The sequence below is a fragment of the Varanus komodoensis genome, unplaced genomic scaffold (assembly GCF_004798865.1).
Source record: "Varanus komodoensis strain SLA01 unplaced genomic scaffold, ASM479886v1 scaffold62, whole genome shotgun sequence".
Taxonomy (NCBI): domain Eukaryota; kingdom Metazoa; phylum Chordata; class Lepidosauria; order Squamata; family Varanidae; genus Varanus; species Varanus komodoensis.
In genome coordinates, this window is record NW_025336248.1 from 3,432,660 (window position 1) to 3,449,371 (window position 16,712).

General features: G+C 49.2%; 1 protein-coding gene across 1 annotated transcript in view; it reads left to right on the top strand.

The window, feature by feature from the left end:
- The window catches only part of ARHGEF40 (Rho guanine nucleotide exchange factor 40), a 28,628-nt gene that overhangs the window by 7,470 nt on the left and 4,446 nt on the right, over positions 1–16,712 (top strand). Inside the window, exons 4-18 of the mRNA XM_044450063.1 lie at positions 401–521; positions 1,947–2,052; positions 2,498–2,596; positions 3,820–3,936; positions 5,116–5,214; positions 6,215–6,342; positions 7,834–7,951; positions 8,621–9,186; positions 9,866–10,112; positions 11,724–11,810; positions 12,487–12,711; positions 13,014–13,175; positions 14,083–14,245; positions 15,522–15,869; positions 16,485–16,538. Of these exons, the coding sequence (XP_044305998.1) occupies positions 401–521; positions 1,947–2,052; positions 2,498–2,596; positions 3,820–3,936; positions 5,116–5,214; positions 6,215–6,342; positions 7,834–7,951; positions 8,621–9,186; positions 9,866–10,112; positions 11,724–11,810; positions 12,487–12,711; positions 13,014–13,175; positions 14,083–14,245; positions 15,522–15,869; positions 16,485–16,538 (2,640 nt within the window). The remainder of the gene's footprint in view (positions 1–400; positions 522–1,946; positions 2,053–2,497; positions 2,597–3,819; positions 3,937–5,115; positions 5,215–6,214; positions 6,343–7,833; positions 7,952–8,620; positions 9,187–9,865; positions 10,113–11,723; positions 11,811–12,486; positions 12,712–13,013; positions 13,176–14,082; positions 14,246–15,521; positions 15,870–16,484; positions 16,539–16,712) is intronic.

The window sequence follows — 16,712 nt, forward strand, 5'->3', positions numbered from 1 at the left end:
CCTGCTCCATGGTTTCTGGAGCCCAGGCAAATCACCAAAATTGCTAGCACAGAATTAAGAAAACTCTGGAGTGTTGCACAGCCCGACTTTCTGGTATTGAATGGAAAGCCATCATTGACAAGGAGGTTGTATAGATGGCAGTGGCAGCTCGTGCTGGTCTTCTCCCGCTCAGCTGGAACTTCTTTGTGCCTGGCACTGGCAGGTTGCACAGCAGTTGAGCCCTAGTGGACTGAGAAGTCTTGCTCAGGGCTAGGCAGGATTGAACCCGTAAGCAATGAGAGTTGGGTTTTGAGTGGCCCGTCTCTTAGTTGCATGAATCATGCTCAGAGCTCTCTCAGGCCTAGGGAAAACATGTCAGCCTATGGCTTCATCATGCTTCCCTTGTGTTTCGCCTCACCAGGAGGGATGGACCGAGCAGGACGCTCCCTGCTGACCGTGGTGCCACAGCCCATTCGGGATGAGCTGCCTCCGAGACAAGAGGTCCTGGTCCGTACCTTGAGATACCTGCACTCACTTCTCAGGTGAGCTAGCACTGAGCGGGGGGAGACAGCTGCCTCGCACAGCAGACTGGGGAATGTGTCCGCGTCAGCCGTCAATCCTTGCCATTCCTCCTAAGCCCTGGCAGTCCTTTCATGTTTCATCTACTTGCTGTTTTCTCAATGCATCACAGATCAGTTACTGAGAGTGCTCTGCACCGGCTTTCTAACAAACAAGTGCAACATTTGCTGGGGCCAAAATTATAAGAAGCTGTAGCAGAGGAAGAACACAGGATCTCATTTGCATACTCCTGAAGTTTTAAAAGGAGGATGCTGAATGCAAAGCATTCACAGGCAGAGTGGGGAGGGGGCTGGGGGGGGGGGAGACAGGCTGGGTTCTGCCCCAAGGGCACTGGGATATGAGGGAAGGAGGCCTGGGGCAAGTGTCCCGCTCATCTGTCCGGCTGGTTTTGTGAGAAGCTTACACTGCATAGCTTGTCCTCAGGGTGGCTTAGTATGATGAGTGAATGCAGCTGCAGTCAGCCTGCCTACCTGAGCTAACCATTGTACGTGTGTGAATCACTTTTCCATGAGGCTGATGAAGACTTTCCTGGAAAGATCCCCAAAATAAGTGACAGGCAAGCAGGAAATGTTCCTTATGAAAGCTCAACCCTAACAAGCTGCCACAGGAAGCCATTAACAGTCAAATTGGTTTAAAATCAGTTCAGCACCTGTTTACATTGGTAATGAATGCTTGTTTAACACAGGGCATAAAAGTGCCTTGGAGCCACACTTAAATGTGGATGTTTTTTCATGAGCTAGTTTAGCATAATCATTAACGGAACAAGCCCTGAGCTGAAAAAGACCCGATTCCTATCTTGCCATAGCCATGAATTCATTTGGTGGGTTTAGGCAAGTCTCACATCCAAACCTCCACATTTATAATGTTGAGATGATAATGCTGAGCTAACTTACTGTAAGCTTGATTGAGATGGAATATGTAGAGCCTCTTGAACACTTGTAAAAATTACCATATGCCTACTCATGCATTAATTATTACTCTTAATAGAAATCCCTGCCCAGATATGCTGTCAATTCTCCATGTCTTAATTAGGGATCTCTTAACAGTGCATGTTCTTTAGTATTGTATGTGTACCAGAAACCTAAAAGTAGAAAACCAACCAGCATCACTACTGGGAGCAGTGTCTCTCTTGAGTTCCTTGAAAGGAAAAAAAGAAATGTAACAAAAAGAAATGCAGACATGGATTTATTCTTTCTATCTGCAGAATGGGTACATTTGGGCTTTAAAATGGTATTGCTTTGAGGATAATAACAGGAAGGTACTAAATAACATGGGAAATAACTGGCCAACTTTTGTAAGCCCTCGCTTTAATGAGCCTAAGCTCAGCTGAGGTAGGATTTCCTAATGGTGAGATCAGTTTTACCCCTGTCTCTTCACAAATACTGCAGGCAAGAACTGAAAGTCCTTGGGATGACAGTGCTGATGGACCTGAGCCAGGTAGATGATTGGGCCCTCCAAGCCCCTGTGCTGCTGCCGGCCTTACGAGCATTCCAGGTATCACCTTGACTCTAGTGGTAAAGCTCTCTCTCCCTCCCCATGCCCTAAAGTTTTCCACTCCTGTTCCTTGGTTGGTGGGCTGCTGATGGTCTCCTTATACTGCTGTTTATGGAGAGGTCTATTTTTGTATTTTTTACAACAACTACAAGCTGCGGTAATTTGTTGTTGCAATAAACATAACAGATATCACTGGTTTGAAATCTAAAAAATACACAAAAAAGAACATGGTGTTGCTGTGATTATTGTTATTACAATACTGAGAGTGGTAGCCATCTTAGTGTGTTGCAAGAAAACTAAGAATCTTGCAACAACTGAAAGACAAACACATTTGTTCAGCCTTCAGTATTTGCAGAAAGCAGAATTAAAAGTGTCCTCATCTGGTCCTCCTGCCCTCCTCGTTATTCAAATCAGCCACCCTGAAGCAACAGCCTTTATTTTGTAGGAGGGTTCCCCGCCTCCCATTAGTCAGCTGTTGGTGATCTTACCCCCGGACGATCGATTTGTGCCCCACGAAGAGGAACTGGTCTTGGAACCTACTGCGGTAAGTCCTCTCAGCGCTGGCACAGAAGGCCATTTGTTGGAAGGGTAGAGATAAATGGGACACAGTACATTTGTGGAGAGAGAAAAAGTCATAATGAGCTCTGTAAAAGGCCACCTGTTATGGCAACAAAAGCTGCTTGCATTCAACCTTTGGTCCACCTATCCCAATCCTGTTAGCAGTGCCTGGCTACAGCCCTGCGGGTTTCCAGGAGGGATTCCTTCCTGGCCTAACCCAGAGATGCCAGAAATTGAGCTTCAGCACTTCTGCATGCAAAACAGACGTTCAGCCACTCCCCTGCTCCTCTGTGTTCAGAACCAGGACATGGCTACCTATAGAAAAATTCCAACCAGGTCGCATGCATTTACACCTAAAGCTTTCCTTTGACTTATCCCAAGAGTTCCATCCAGCAGAGAAATGCAACACTACAGAATCCTGCCCTGATAATGAAGAAAATAAATATGCCCTGAACTTCTGCACAGTTCGGTGATGTGCTGTGATGCTTTTCCTGCTTGGTGATGTGTGCTTAAGGTGGCTAAGAAGTGAGAGAGACGATATGGTCATATTAAATTCCATTGGGAGGATTTAGGTAGCCATGAAGCTCATGGACCTACCGCGCAAGGTGGCTGCAAGGATAAAAATTGCTGGGGAGAGAACATAGATGCTGCACTATGCTCCTTGGAGGAAGAGGGTAGGCCAAGCAGGCAGTAAATAAATCTCAAAGAAGTGTGAATAGCTACCACAGTTTTCTGCACAGAGGGGGCAGAAAGAGACACTGTAATTTTTTCTTAGCCAAAATGAATAGTCCATTGTGTCTGTCTGCCCTTCCATGTTACTGAGGGCCAAAACAGACATTACAGTATTTTGTAGATGAAGTACCCTGACATGGATTGGGATCCTAGTGTGTGGGTAGGGGGACCTAAACCCTCCCTCTTTGCTATGGGCACGATCGGAATCACAGACTCTCCACCTGCAGTTTCCAGTGCAAACAGTGATCCATTTTGCTAAGGCCTGCTTGGAACTGGGTATAAGTGGTGCTTTGGGACAATTATGAACACAGCAGAATCCCCTTTAATGCCAGTCTGGGCCTAAAGTTAACCTCTGGTTCGTGGTTGGGGTTTGAGGGGGCGGGGTGGGGAATGGGTCAGGAACTGGGAACAGCCATTGTTTCAAGGAGTGGAGACCCTGGCACAGCTTGCATTCAATGTGGTCTCCTTGTCCTGTAGGAAGTGCAGCTTCTCCCGCTTTCAGAACTGCCCCATCACATAGCCGCAGAACAGCTGACTCCAGCACTCGGGGGGACCCTGCACTACTCGCCATCCAAATGGGTTGGGGAACACCAGGTAAGAAAACCTAGCATGAAATATATGTTACATTGCCCCAGAGAGTTTACCTTAAGAACCAGTCTGACCTTTTTCTAGCCTTGCCCTGACCTCCTGGCTAGATTTATTTATTTATTTATTTATTTAAACATTTTTATGCCGCCCCATTCGCCGAAGCCTCGGGGCGGCTTACAACAATAATGTAGTGAATGTCTTTGTCCACTGCCTTTCCACTGCAGCAGGGTGAGCAACACATAGTCCGCAGGCCACACGCAGCCCTCATCACAGCTTCCTGTTGCTCGCTGAGACCTGTGGCCGTAAGCAACCATTTCCTAGTATGCCTTCAAACCAGCAGCGAACTGCTGTGAAACACAAGAACGGCTACATTTTGGCTTTAGCTGTGGTATTCCATAGCAGTTTGCTGATGAAAACCAGTGGCAAAATATTTTTTCCTCATGAGAGAAGGGCATGGAGGAGCACAGCCTACTGGGAGGGGAATGGTTCCCCAGTCTCCTTGCCCACTCCTGTCCTAAAGACTTTAAATATATCTCTCATACTCCCCACCCCAACTGCATTTGGTTCTTGCGCAAACTCAGATGAGCCCATATGGCACTGCAACCACAGATACTGTTAACAAGTCAGTGGCTGCCTTCACACAACATGGCAACAACCTTGCATGATTACCATGCTTTTTCACCATGATCTTCCTGACTGATAATCAAGTAGTTTCTACTACATCATGGTTTCCATCTTCCCTGCTAGGTTCTCCCACTGCTGGCACGTATTTCATCAGCCACCAAATCCCAAGGTTCATCCCTCCCTGCCTATGTCCCCCACCTCTTCCTCATTGGTCCACACATAGAGGCAGGGTGGCTGGAGCAGCTTCTGCAGTTACCACTCTTCTGTGGTGGTTGCATACCAGCACTGTGGAAACTGATCCTAGGTTCAGACAACACAACAAGCCCTGGTGTTTCGGCGAAACCATGGAACAAGCCATTGTTTCTTATAGTGGTCTCTAAAGACCAAACTTACCATGTTGGAATACCATGACTGGGTTTGGACAGCAAGACAGAGCAACAGTGGAGAAAACCCCCATGAATCCAGCCACTGTGAATATGAGGCACTGCTAAGAGACCTTCATGTACATTCTAGCTCTGTAGTGATGGTCACCTCTTGCTCTCTCTTTCTCTTTCTGAACAGGCTCTTGATCAACTGCAGACACTCTGCCATCGTGTTCTACAGGCTGTTTGTGAAGTCAGTGCCCACCTCAAGGCGGTGAAAACAGCATCAAGTCAGGAGGTAAACACACTTGACATTTCTCCAGAAGTGATGTGGGCGGACTGTATAATTCTGTAACTGGTAGCTCATGCAAAAGCACATGCTACAATTTTGCTCCGTCAATTATTTGGAGAAAATAACTCTTGCTTCATGCTCATTCCTCTGTTGCGTTTTTCTGAATCAAACAGTCATAGTGAAGAATAGAGGCCCTGATAATTTGGGGGTTTGGATTTGCATCTGCTTTTCTCTTGGAATAACTTTGAATAAGGATTGTTTCCCTGTTTTGTTAAATTAAATAACCAGATAGCATCTGTTATAGGTCAGTTCAATGAAAGATTTCACCAAGGATTGCCCATCATCCAGTGTACATAAGCACACCACCTCTGATACTGGACCTTGTATGAAAAGTTGTTTCTTCTGCTACCTGAGCTGGACCAGATAAAAAATGTGAAGGGGAGCAAGAAATCAATTACTTTTATGATGCTCAATACTATAGTTTATGGACTCCGGCATTTATTTGATTCTTTTTATGGTTGCTATTACCTATTATGGAAAACAGAGTGGAAGAGAACTGTATAAGCTGTCTTGGGTTCCCTGCAAATATAGTGGGATGTATGTAAATGGAATGTAATAACAATAATAGTAATATGGGCTTCACAAAAGAGAGGTGACATTGCTTTGTATAGTTATTTGATTTTCTCTGTGACTGGCCGAAAGACTAAAGTATGCAGATGAATGTGAGCAAATGAGAACAATAAGCAATGTAACATGTAGCCATTGCAGAATTCAAGCTGCCTGTTGTTGCTGAATTGGGATGAGGGTGAATTGGATGTCTTGCTTTTGTTTTGCTTTTTACAGGAGGCATACAACTCCAGTTAACTTGTTCCAGGGCTTGTGCTGTTGCAGTCAGCATTGTTGGAAAGCATTTGCTATATAGCCATGCCTCTCTGTTGTTGAGGGCAGCCTTCCTGGGCTGTTTGCCTTATCCTGCCCCCTTTGCTCTGTCATCTAATCATTGCAGGAACTGTCAGCACAAATCACCTTGCACCAAAAGACCATGCAAAAACTACTCTCAGAACCATGCCTCTTGGAGCTGCAGCGTCGGGGAGGGTCCTTGCTTGCACGACTGCCTTCCTTGGGGCCCTGCAGGTAAGGATTGGGGCTCAGGCACCGTACAGCAAGTTCTCTTCGTCCTCCCTGTTTACTTACTACTTCAACATTTTAGAGGAAGCAGTGCTGCTGCTTCTCAGTGAAGTTATATAAAACAAGACCAGCACTTGCTGATTTTTTAAAACTTGCACAGTACGCTTAAGTGTTGTTCAGCTGAATGTCTTGAATCACTTCTTCAGGGTAAAGCACTGATGTGTCTGAAGGGGATGCTTCAAAGATGCCGAGTTAGAGGGCCATAAGGCAGATTGGTGACTTGCCATTCCGGTGTAAAGGATCTCCATGCTTGTGTGCAGCACGGCACTGTTGCAACTATCCCGCTGTTCCTCCAAGCAGCTCAGGGCAGTGTGTGTGATGTTCCCTTCCTCACTGCTATGGTGCCGTCCTCACAACAGTCCTGCCAGATAGCTTAGGTTGAGAGAGCAGCTGATTCAAGGGGACCTTCATAGCTGAATGGACACTTAAACCCTGATCTTTGTCTGACTTGCGAGCCAACACAGCTCTGAAACATTTTTTCAGATGTATATGGGAAAATCATGGAAGCAATTTGGAATGGAAAAGCATGTTAAAAGTTAAGCAGGCCCTTCTTATCCTTTCTTTTCTCCTCCCCCTCCTCCACCTTGTTTCTCAGCTTGAAAAATTGCTTTTCTTACAAGAAAGTATTTACTGAAGTGTCTTTGGATGCATTTGCATGTAACCTCCAGTTTGGCCCTAAGGCACAAGGGTGGAAAGCAGAGAGGCAGCAGACTTTTGATTGAATTTATGCAATAAAATGACTTGGGGAAGCCTTTTAACTGTCAGAATCATAGTCTTCTCCTTGTTCCTGCTATACAGATAAAATATATATTAAAAATAATAATTCTGGATAGACACTCATCCAAACTTTTCTTAAAACACTCCCAAACAAGAAGAATTATGTTGCATATTTGGATTCTAAGGACTCTCGATCCTATCATGGGAAGGGAACCTCCTGCCAAGATATCTCATCTACTTGGTGGAGTCACCTTGGATTCCTCCAGGCCTCTTGGAGGCATCCATGCTGGAGCAAGGATTTCCTTGTTTGTGCTTTCTCTTGCAGAGATGCTGGAGGCGGGGGATTCAAGACTGCCCAGGGGGATTGATTTCTGCTCTTTCCAGCACTGGCTCTTTCCCTGCACTGGAAGAGGCACAGAACTCCATGCCTCTCTCAGAAAAATAGCCCAGGGCAGAATAAAGATGGCCCTGCTCCCTGACCACATCAGGCCTATGGAGGCTCTGGGGGAGGGAAATTTGTTCCCCCCCCTCAAAGCAGGCTTCTTCCACCCACCCACATTATATCCATGTTATATAAGATGGCCACGGGGAAGTCATGGTGGTCTGGAGATGCCCATAAGTTCACTGCAACTGACTTGGCCCTCGCCAGCATCACCCTGGGCCATGGGAGGTGCATGGGTAGAGCTGCCCCCAGGTGATCTGGTGGTTTTCTTCCTCCAGTACAGAGGCTGTGGCTGCCACCAGGCTCTATCAGGAGGTGGACGAGGCTCTGCACGGGCTTGTCCAGCTCAGCAACCAGCGCCTGGAGGTGTTGCAGCAGGAGCGGGAGAACGCACAGGTAATTCCTAAGGTGCCCTCCTATGTTTTGGTAAGGGAAGCCGGAGACTTAGTGGTCCAGGCAGGTGTGGCACCAGTGAGCCTGTAGTTAAATTTTCCCCTTTACTTGTCAGTTTTAGAAACTGAGCAGAGCGTAGGCCCTGCCTCTGATGCTGCTCCCCAGTGTGGGAGGGAAAATAAGTGAAAAAAGAAGCCACAAGAAACCAAGGGGGTATTTGGCATAGGATGTGAGAGGCAGGCGGTGGGCCGAAACACATTTCTTATTGGTAATATGCATTCCAGAGGGATGGTTTTTGGAAGTCTTGATGCTGCAGCTGTGCAGGGCAAATGGGGCTGCACAGATCAGGGTGCCAGGAAGCCTCATTTTTCTTAGGGTGCAAAAGCAGTAACCTGGAGGAGGGCAGCCCTGAGAATGCTGGGGCAAAAGCAACAGAGGGGTAGGCAGGAAGCCGGTAGGCAGGCAGGTGCACATACCTAACAAAATACCTTGGTGGTGGTTTTCATGCATGGCATATGAGGATCTGTCCTTGTTGAATTTCTCCTCTCACGTGAGGAGCTGAAGACTTCAGCAGACCTGAAAGATGAGGGTGGAATGGGTGCAAAGGCTGCAGGAGGCTGTGGGACCCACTGAGTACATCCTCCAGGGATTCTTGCCCTCCTCCCCACATAGGTCCAGCGGCAAACCACTGGTGGCATCAGTGTGGAAGAGAAGAGGCCAGCTGAGGGGCTGGCTGAGGGGGCGTCCCTGGAGAGGACAGCGTTACAGAGCCCGAAGTGCCAAGGGAAGACGCAGGCTGTGCCCGAAACTGGATCGGCCCCGCGGCCCCGGGCCTGCAGCATCAGTGCCTCCTCCTCACCCAAGCACAGCTGGGGCCTGGGGACCAGGTTTGGCTCCTCTTGCAGCCTGACCTCTCTCTTCCAGCCCCACTCCAGCCCCAAGGCCTCCCCTTGCTGCTCCCCCACGCAACGCAGTGCCCTGGATGGTGGCAAGAAGAGGCCAGGCGCTCCAGCCAGCCCTAAGACCCCCCTGTCTCCTGCCTCCCCCCTGGCGCTGCGGGCCTTGAGTGACCCAGGCCGCCCCAGTGTGCACATCCGGGGCCTGGAGGTGAGCAGCCGCGAGCTGGCCGATCGGAGCTGTTCTCCCCGCGAGCACGTGCTGCTGGGTCGGAGTGGGACTCATGTGGCTGAAGCACCCTGGGGGGCCACACCCCGCACGGAAAGAAGGCGGTGCCTTGGGTGAGTAGGGGAGGAGGGCTTCCGTGGCTATTCTGTGCTCTGTTGCTACTCAGGGATGTTGTGCAAAGGGTGGACAGGGTGGGAGTCTGTCCAATTCTAGATTCCAGCTTCTAAGAACCCAGCTCTGTAAGCTGGGCCAGTCAGAGGTATTTCCAGAACTTATGGAAGAAAATCGAAATGGTTATTTCCCTTGCTCATCAGCCTGGGGCGTGAACCAACCGGATGTTCTCCTTTGAAAGCCCCCTTAATGTGCCTGTGAATGGCACAAGAATGGCTTTGTTCGCTTCTATAACTCCGGCACAAGAGTTCTTGATGGTGCGCTGCACCTTGTGGGTCTGGCCCACCCGCCTTCCTTTCTCTCTGTGATATCCAAACTCTGCTAGCCAGTCCTGCCTTGCCAAACTTGGGACCCTCCAGATGTCTTGAACCGCATCTCCCATCATCCCCCAGCCAGCAAGGCCATACTGCAGCCTTCTCCAGCTTGGTGTCCCTAAGGGAATTCTAGGCTAACTTATCTGGAGGGTGTCCGGATGGGGACGGCTCAGGGCCCTCTGCTGCCAGGGGCATTGCACCCTGCATTCCATACTTTGCCGGGTTCTTTTGTCCCACTCCAGAGCATCCAGGCAGGGCTGAGTGACTTGCATTGGCATCATTCATCCACATACCCCTTTCTTCCCAGGGTCCAGCAGCAGCTTCTGGCTGAGCTTCTGGAGTGTGAGCGAGAGTACGTGGGCGCCCTAGCCCAGCCCCTCTCCCTGTCCCGTGAGCCTGGGGGACAGGCCTGGCCAGCCGAGCTGAGATGCCTGGGCAGTGCTCTCCGGGCCACGCGGGACCAGTTGCTGGCCTTCCACACCAGCTGCTTCCTCATCGAGTTGGAGGGATGCATGAACCACCCATCACGTGCTGGAAGCTGCTTCCTGCGTCACGTGAGTGATCCCCTGGATGCACAGCTCATATCAGTTTGCCTTACTGCATGCTGCTGCCCATTACCAGATACCCAGTGAGCCCCCTTCCTTTCCTCTTGTCTGTTGACAAAGCATCCTTCACCACAAGGTTCTGTTTGTCTCTCTGACTTAGCCCTCAAAGGCAATGTACAGTGCCCCAAAATATATAGGTAAAGTGATAAGGGCAGAGAGAGTACCTCTGGGCATGTGCAGAATGCCCTTTTGCCCCTGATTCTCTATAGCCATATTTGCACATCTGACAAGGATAGGTAAGGATTTGTAAGGAAGAGAGCGAGGGTCCCATGCAGTCCTCTCCCCGGCACCAGTCCGTTTAGAAACAAGTCCTGCCTCTCTCTCTCTTCCCGGATGCGGCACTCGCACTCTCAGCCTGTGCCACCCTTCTTCTTGACCAGTGCGTGTGCAAGCAACCCGTTGGTTATTTGCTCCCCCCAGAGGTAGCTGCTGGAATTTCCCTCAAGCTAGTGTGTTCTAATCCCACCTTTCAACAGGGCAACAGGTAGTAAATTGCCTGTGGGAGGTACGTATTCCCAGTCTGCAGTGAATCAGCAGGACAGATGACAAACACCCCAGGGTAAAACAGCTGGTGTAGAATCCCACAGCACACAGAGGTCTCTGCCCTCCGTGGTACTTCCAGAAGGGGCTTTTATGGCACTGTTCCCGGCTCCTCGCAGAATTTTACAGACGGTCCAGATGTCTCCCTTTGTAGCCCTGCCATGCTTTCCTACCGCTTCTTCCACCTTTTCTCTCGTACCAAAGAATCTTTTAAAGAAGGGCAGCTGCAGAGCACTGTTTGGTCATTAAAACTAGGAGCCCTGGGTCTGGAAGTAGCCTGCATTATGCAATTAAAACTGTCTGGTTCCAGGTTAGGGGTGGAGTGCAGAGCACATGGTGGAGAGAGGGGGTGGAGCAGAGCCACAAAGCTGTGCATGTTTAGACAGAAAAACATCTGACATGTATGGGATTGATCTCACCCGTAGCCAAATAGATTTAGTCACCTAAGCTATATGGTTGATACAAACACACACACTACACTAAGGAGGGAGGAATTGTTTTTAAAAAGCAAAAATACAAAACTGTCTGATTTTTTTTCTGACCAGTTAGCATGTTTGTCTTTGTGTGCAAACACCCCCTTTGCAGCCAAAATCCTGCCCCTTAGTAACATGAGTAGAGAATATGAGGCTGGGGGCCAGCTCCTTAATTGGAGGGGGTACCTTTTTTTCTTTAACTGTTTTCTGCTCCTCTGTCCTTAATAGACTGGCACACACAGGAAATATCACAGGTGAAGCTTTTCATGGCATGGAGATGAAGTGGAGGGAGAATGAATGGCTTCATTAATGCATGTCAGTTAAACAGCAGGGTGGAAGGGCCAGGGAAGAAAGATGGCAATCTTGTCTTTTGTTCTTGCCTCAAGGGCATACTTTCCTGTTTCGGTTTGTTTTTGTTTTAATGGGATAGAGAAGAAATCATCCTTTGCACAGTCTCTAGATTTTGCTTTGTTCCATTGTAGCAGACAATATCCTGGCTCCTGCTAGGCTGAGATGAGTGAGGGACCTCTTTTTCTCTTACCTGTAGGGAGAAAAGCTTCAGCTTTATGCCACCTATATCAAAGACCACCACAAGTTCCAGGCTGCCCTGGCTTTGCTTCGAACTGCCAGCAAGGTATGAGCTGCAGCCACAGAGATTGGAGAGGTAGAGCTTAACATTGACCTTTGGGTGGGCAAAATGTCTTGCTTGCTAGTTGTTAAAGGCACTGCCTCATAATGGATTCTTTTCACCCTCTGAACTGCATTTGTTTGGGATTGGATTGCTCACACTGGGGCAGAGGAGTGGCCCCAGACACAAGCTTTTAGAAGTCTGAAGGATAGTGAGCCAACTGTCACTAAGCGGGGGGGGGGGGGGGTGTGCCCAAAATTTTTCACCCAGAAGGTCTGATGCACACACACAGAGATTTTCACAAACACACACATGCATGCACATGTACCCAGGACTCTCTTTAAGGATGTCTCAGGGGTGGGTAGAGAGGTATTTTTCCATGAGCTTCTTATACATATGGCTAATTCCTTGCTGCTCGCAGTGGTGGGAAAAGCATGCTCTCTATGAGGCTGTCCGGCTGAGGGAGTGGAAAGTGCAGGTGGCAGGGAATTCAGTGGTGGTGAGGTCAGTGCACCCTTTGGGGACTGTGCTAAAGGCCTTGGGGGAAGGCAGCAGTTGTGCAGCTCCATTCCAAGGCATATGCCATCCATATATTCTATTCTTCAGAATCCCTGGTATCCTGCTGTTTGCTTTAGGGGATAGGATCCCGGGTTCCCCTGCCAACTCACCTGTCTTTCTGCAGAAGGGCCAGGCAGAGCTGCATGAGGATGGGCAAGTGGCCAGCACTTTGCGTGTGCCACTGGAGCAGCTGGTGCGGTACCGACGCTTCCTGGGTGAGCTGCTGCGTGAATGCGAGCTCGAGCGAGGGCCCGACCGCCAAGCCCTGCAGGAGGCCCAACAACTGCTGGAGGCCCAGGAGCAGCGAGGCCAGGACCTGCTGGCTGCGGAGCAGATCCGGGGCTGCGAGGTGTGCGCGGGGATGCTCCTGGCGCGTGCCACAGCGTGGCTCCCTGCCGCTTAGCTGTGCATGTGCTGCGTCCTCCCTTGGTATTTGTCCTGCACTCAACCGAGGGATTACACTTCCTGGCAACCCAGGCAAAGGGCCCACTGCCAGATCTTGCCCTGGGTGCACTGTGAGGTCTTTGTTCGGTGCTCCCTGGAAATGCTAGAGTGGGAGCAAACTGGGGTGAGGGGACATTTCTGCTGGAGCTGGCAGGGAGGGCAACATCAACCTCATAGCTCTGCTCAGTGCTCTTGTCGCCCCTGCAGGTGAAACTGTCGGAACAAGGGCCACTCTTGCAGCGTGGGGAGCTTGTCATGGTGTGCGGGCGCCGTAAGTGCCAGCGGCACATCTTCCTCTTTGAGCAGTTGCTGCTCTTCACCAAGTGCAAGGGAGCCGAGGGTGGCTACGTCTGCAAACAAGCCTTGCAGGTGGGCATCATGCCTTTCAGGGGAATTGCTTCTTTTTGTGCGGTGTCAGAGACCCGGAATTCCAGTCGCAGAATTCAGATCTTCAGGGAAGACCTAACTGTCTTGAGCCTTAACGGTTTTATTGGTGAGACAGCCCAGTCTCCTGCAGTAACTTATGACAGCATGCTCCCAGGTAGAGGTTCACACAGCCTATTCCAAGCATTTAGAAAATACACAAAGTGTTTTATAGGTTCTGAGTCACATGTCATAACAGCAGGGCAGATGATGACAAAATAGGAACACAGTCAAAAGAATGTGAGAGAACTACAGAGCGGACTTCATACAATTGTGTTGATTACAGATTATCATGACAATCAGGAAGGTACAGGGATTATTGTCAGTCTAGGCTGTAGGTTTGAACATGTAAATTAGGGTGATTGTAACACTGCTAGGAAAACCTGACTGGCCACCCTGACCTTAGCACAGGAATTGGCAGGGATTAACTTTCCCTGGTAGCCCCCCTTCTGCAGGCGAGCTGAGAGTTCCAGTCTCTTAAAAGAACAGCTCACAGAAGCCTGGCTTGGAATCCTGGTTCTTCCTGAGAAAGAGGTGCAGGGATACTGCAGGTTTGATTTTATAACACAAAGGCACATATAAGCAGCCTTTTTCTACCAGGATTTATCCAAATTTTCTCAATAGCAGCTATCCCATTTCAGAAGCTTGTGCATCTCAAAGTGAACAGAATGATTTCTGGGCACAGAATGTCTATGTGTGGAATGCGCACATTTTTCAGGTTTGCATATGACACGAAGCTGAAGCAATTGCAAGCAGGAGGAGTGGTATTTCTCCTACTTGCGTGGACTTTCTACTTACTGTTGCAGTTGGCCCAAATGAAATTTCCATCCAGACTTTCTTTTCCTTTGCACAGACAGCATCCATGGGGCTGACAGAGAGCGTGGGACCTACTGGGCTACGCTTTGAGTTGTGGTTTGGACGGGGACCAACTCGGCAGTCCTTCACACTGCAGGCAGCCTCTGCTGAGGTCAAGCATCAGTGGACAAATGTTATAGCGCAACTGCTGTGGAGACAGGGTATGAGGATGCCTTAAGAGCTGGTGGTTGGGGACATCCAGCAGGGCAAGGCTGGTGTCAGGGCTTTATTTGTGCAAACAGTTCCTTTGCTTTAAGAAACTCCAAGGGTGCTTCGCCATCCTCATTGAGAGGGGTGTTAAAAAAGATCCAGGAACACAAACTCTCCAGTGGGAAATGTTTATTTTACTTGGAAAGTGTTGCTTCTGCTTTTCCATTAGAGTGATCAGCATGATTTAATTAAAAATAATTAAATGCTGTAAAAGAGAGTCGGTATCTAAGTAAGTTTTAAAAATTCTGAATACAGTAGAAAAGCACAAAGTAAAGCAGATCAGCAAGAGTTAAAAACCTGGGAAAATAAGAACTCTTTGCCTGGCATGAGATGACTTTAGACTGGGTACCAGGTGAGACCCTCTGACAGGACATTTCAAACTCAAGCTGCCAACACTAAAAAGAAAAAAAAAAACCTTTTGCAAATAATGATTACCTTCACCACCTGCACCTTCATTAGTGGGGAAAACCAGAGAAAAGCCTCTTAGGAAGACCAGAGCGTGCTGTTAGGCTCAGGTGGAGGCAGGCAGTCCCTTGGGCACCCCTGTGCTTGCACAAAATGGTGCCAGAGAGGGGCCTGCACCTGCCCCCATCTGGAGTGCTTTCAGCCACGGAGAGAAAAGTATTTTTCCTCTATAGAATGGAAAGAAGAAGAGACTTCTGGGATGTACTTAGATAGCATCTCAGGTGAGAAGGAGCCTTCTTTATGGGGAAGATTTGGGGCATGCATTCCTGTGCTTAAAGCCAAGGTAGGGAGCCCCTTCTAGCTCAATTCAATGTTAAAAAAGGTCACTGCTGGCAGGGGCAAAAAGACAATGTCATTTTTCATTTTAACACTTTTGCCACCAATAACAAGGCACTAGGAGAGGCATTTCAACCTTTTGGAACATGGGGGGTGGGTGGGAAAATAAGCAAGTAATTGGTGGTGGTGAGAAAGCAATTGGTGGGGCCAGGGGAAGGCCTGATTTGGCTCCCAAACCTAAGGTTTTCATGTGCATGGTGGCATGGAAGCAGGGTCCTCAAAATAATCTGACCTGTCCGTAATGTGGCTTTCTGCTGCCCATGAGAGCTTGACACGAAGAAAAGCAGGAAAGTGGGCTTTGCGGAATGACATGTCTGCTTAGCAAGGCAGGAGAGTTCTGACAGAGGACTGCTGCTAGGACAGGGAGGAGCTTTGGAAGAAGAACGCCTTGGATGTGCCTCTCTTTCTCTCCCCGACTCTCTTCAGCTGCCCAGCCGGCTGTCTCGATGAGCATCTCCTCCTGCCCTCCCCAGCGCCTGACTCCTCTCGGCCTTGGCCCCGGGCCCCCCCCTGGGCTGTCGTTGCCTGGCCACTTTGAGGAAGAGGAATGGGACATGGATGTCAAACCCATCCCAAGGGGTGCGTTCACTGCTGCCCCCTCAGCCTTCTCAGGGAGTGGCTGCTCACCGCTTGTGCTCACCCACAGCCTGTTTCCTCTCCCCGTTAGCCGAGACCTCGGAGTCCGACGGAGCCTCCCCAAGCCACCAAGAACCACTTCGGCAGGGAAGAGGATCCTTGCCCGGCAGCAGCTCTGCTTTGGGACACCCACAGCCGGTGAGTGTTCCTGGTGAGAGTGTCCGCTTACTGCAAACCAGTTGATCAAGCCATTAGACTCAAAAGGCCAAGTCTTCCCCCAGACTCTGCCATTTTAGGCTGCAGGTGGGGAGGTGGAAGTTCTGCCTGTTAATGCTTCTCTACCAAAAGAACCAACATACCCTTTTAAAAACCCCACATATCAGAGCAAAGGCTTCAGCAAGGATGTCTTCCTGTATATTCTAGTTCCTTATAAAAGTGTGGTTTCACTTCCCCAAGCCATGGGATGCTCTGTCTCCATCCCCCAGATACCTGAAGTGCTACAGTGCAGGAAAAGCATTGCCACTTAATTCTGCTGAATAGATAAACCAGAACAAAGATCTGGGAAATGCCTTACCACAATGGTGCCCATAGGCCTCTAATAGGTACATAACCCATTGGTATCAAATCTCCCCTGGCCAGGATTGGTCATCCAGTATCCACATGTTTGCCTAAACAGAATTCTGTGTGTGTAAGAGTGTACACTTGAGTCTGTACATGTGTGCAGAAATGGCATGATTCTCCTGTCCCACCCTTCCCCTCCAAGGTTCAGCATGCCATCCCTGATGGCTTCTATATGTTTTCTTTATTTGCCAGAGCTCTGGCGTTGCCGGCGAACCAGTGACCCCACTCTGAGGCCATGGCGGCCAGGTACAGCGCCCACGCCAAATTTCTCTGCCTTTGTGCAAACTCCCATCCCTTCCCTTTACCTGCTCCTTGCTGTTTCCCTTTTCCCTGAAGCACAGCCCATAGCATTCCCACGTGTCCTTCTCTTTGTCTGTTATTTCCAGGGATGCTTCCTTGTCCAAGGAGTTTGCTTTATTC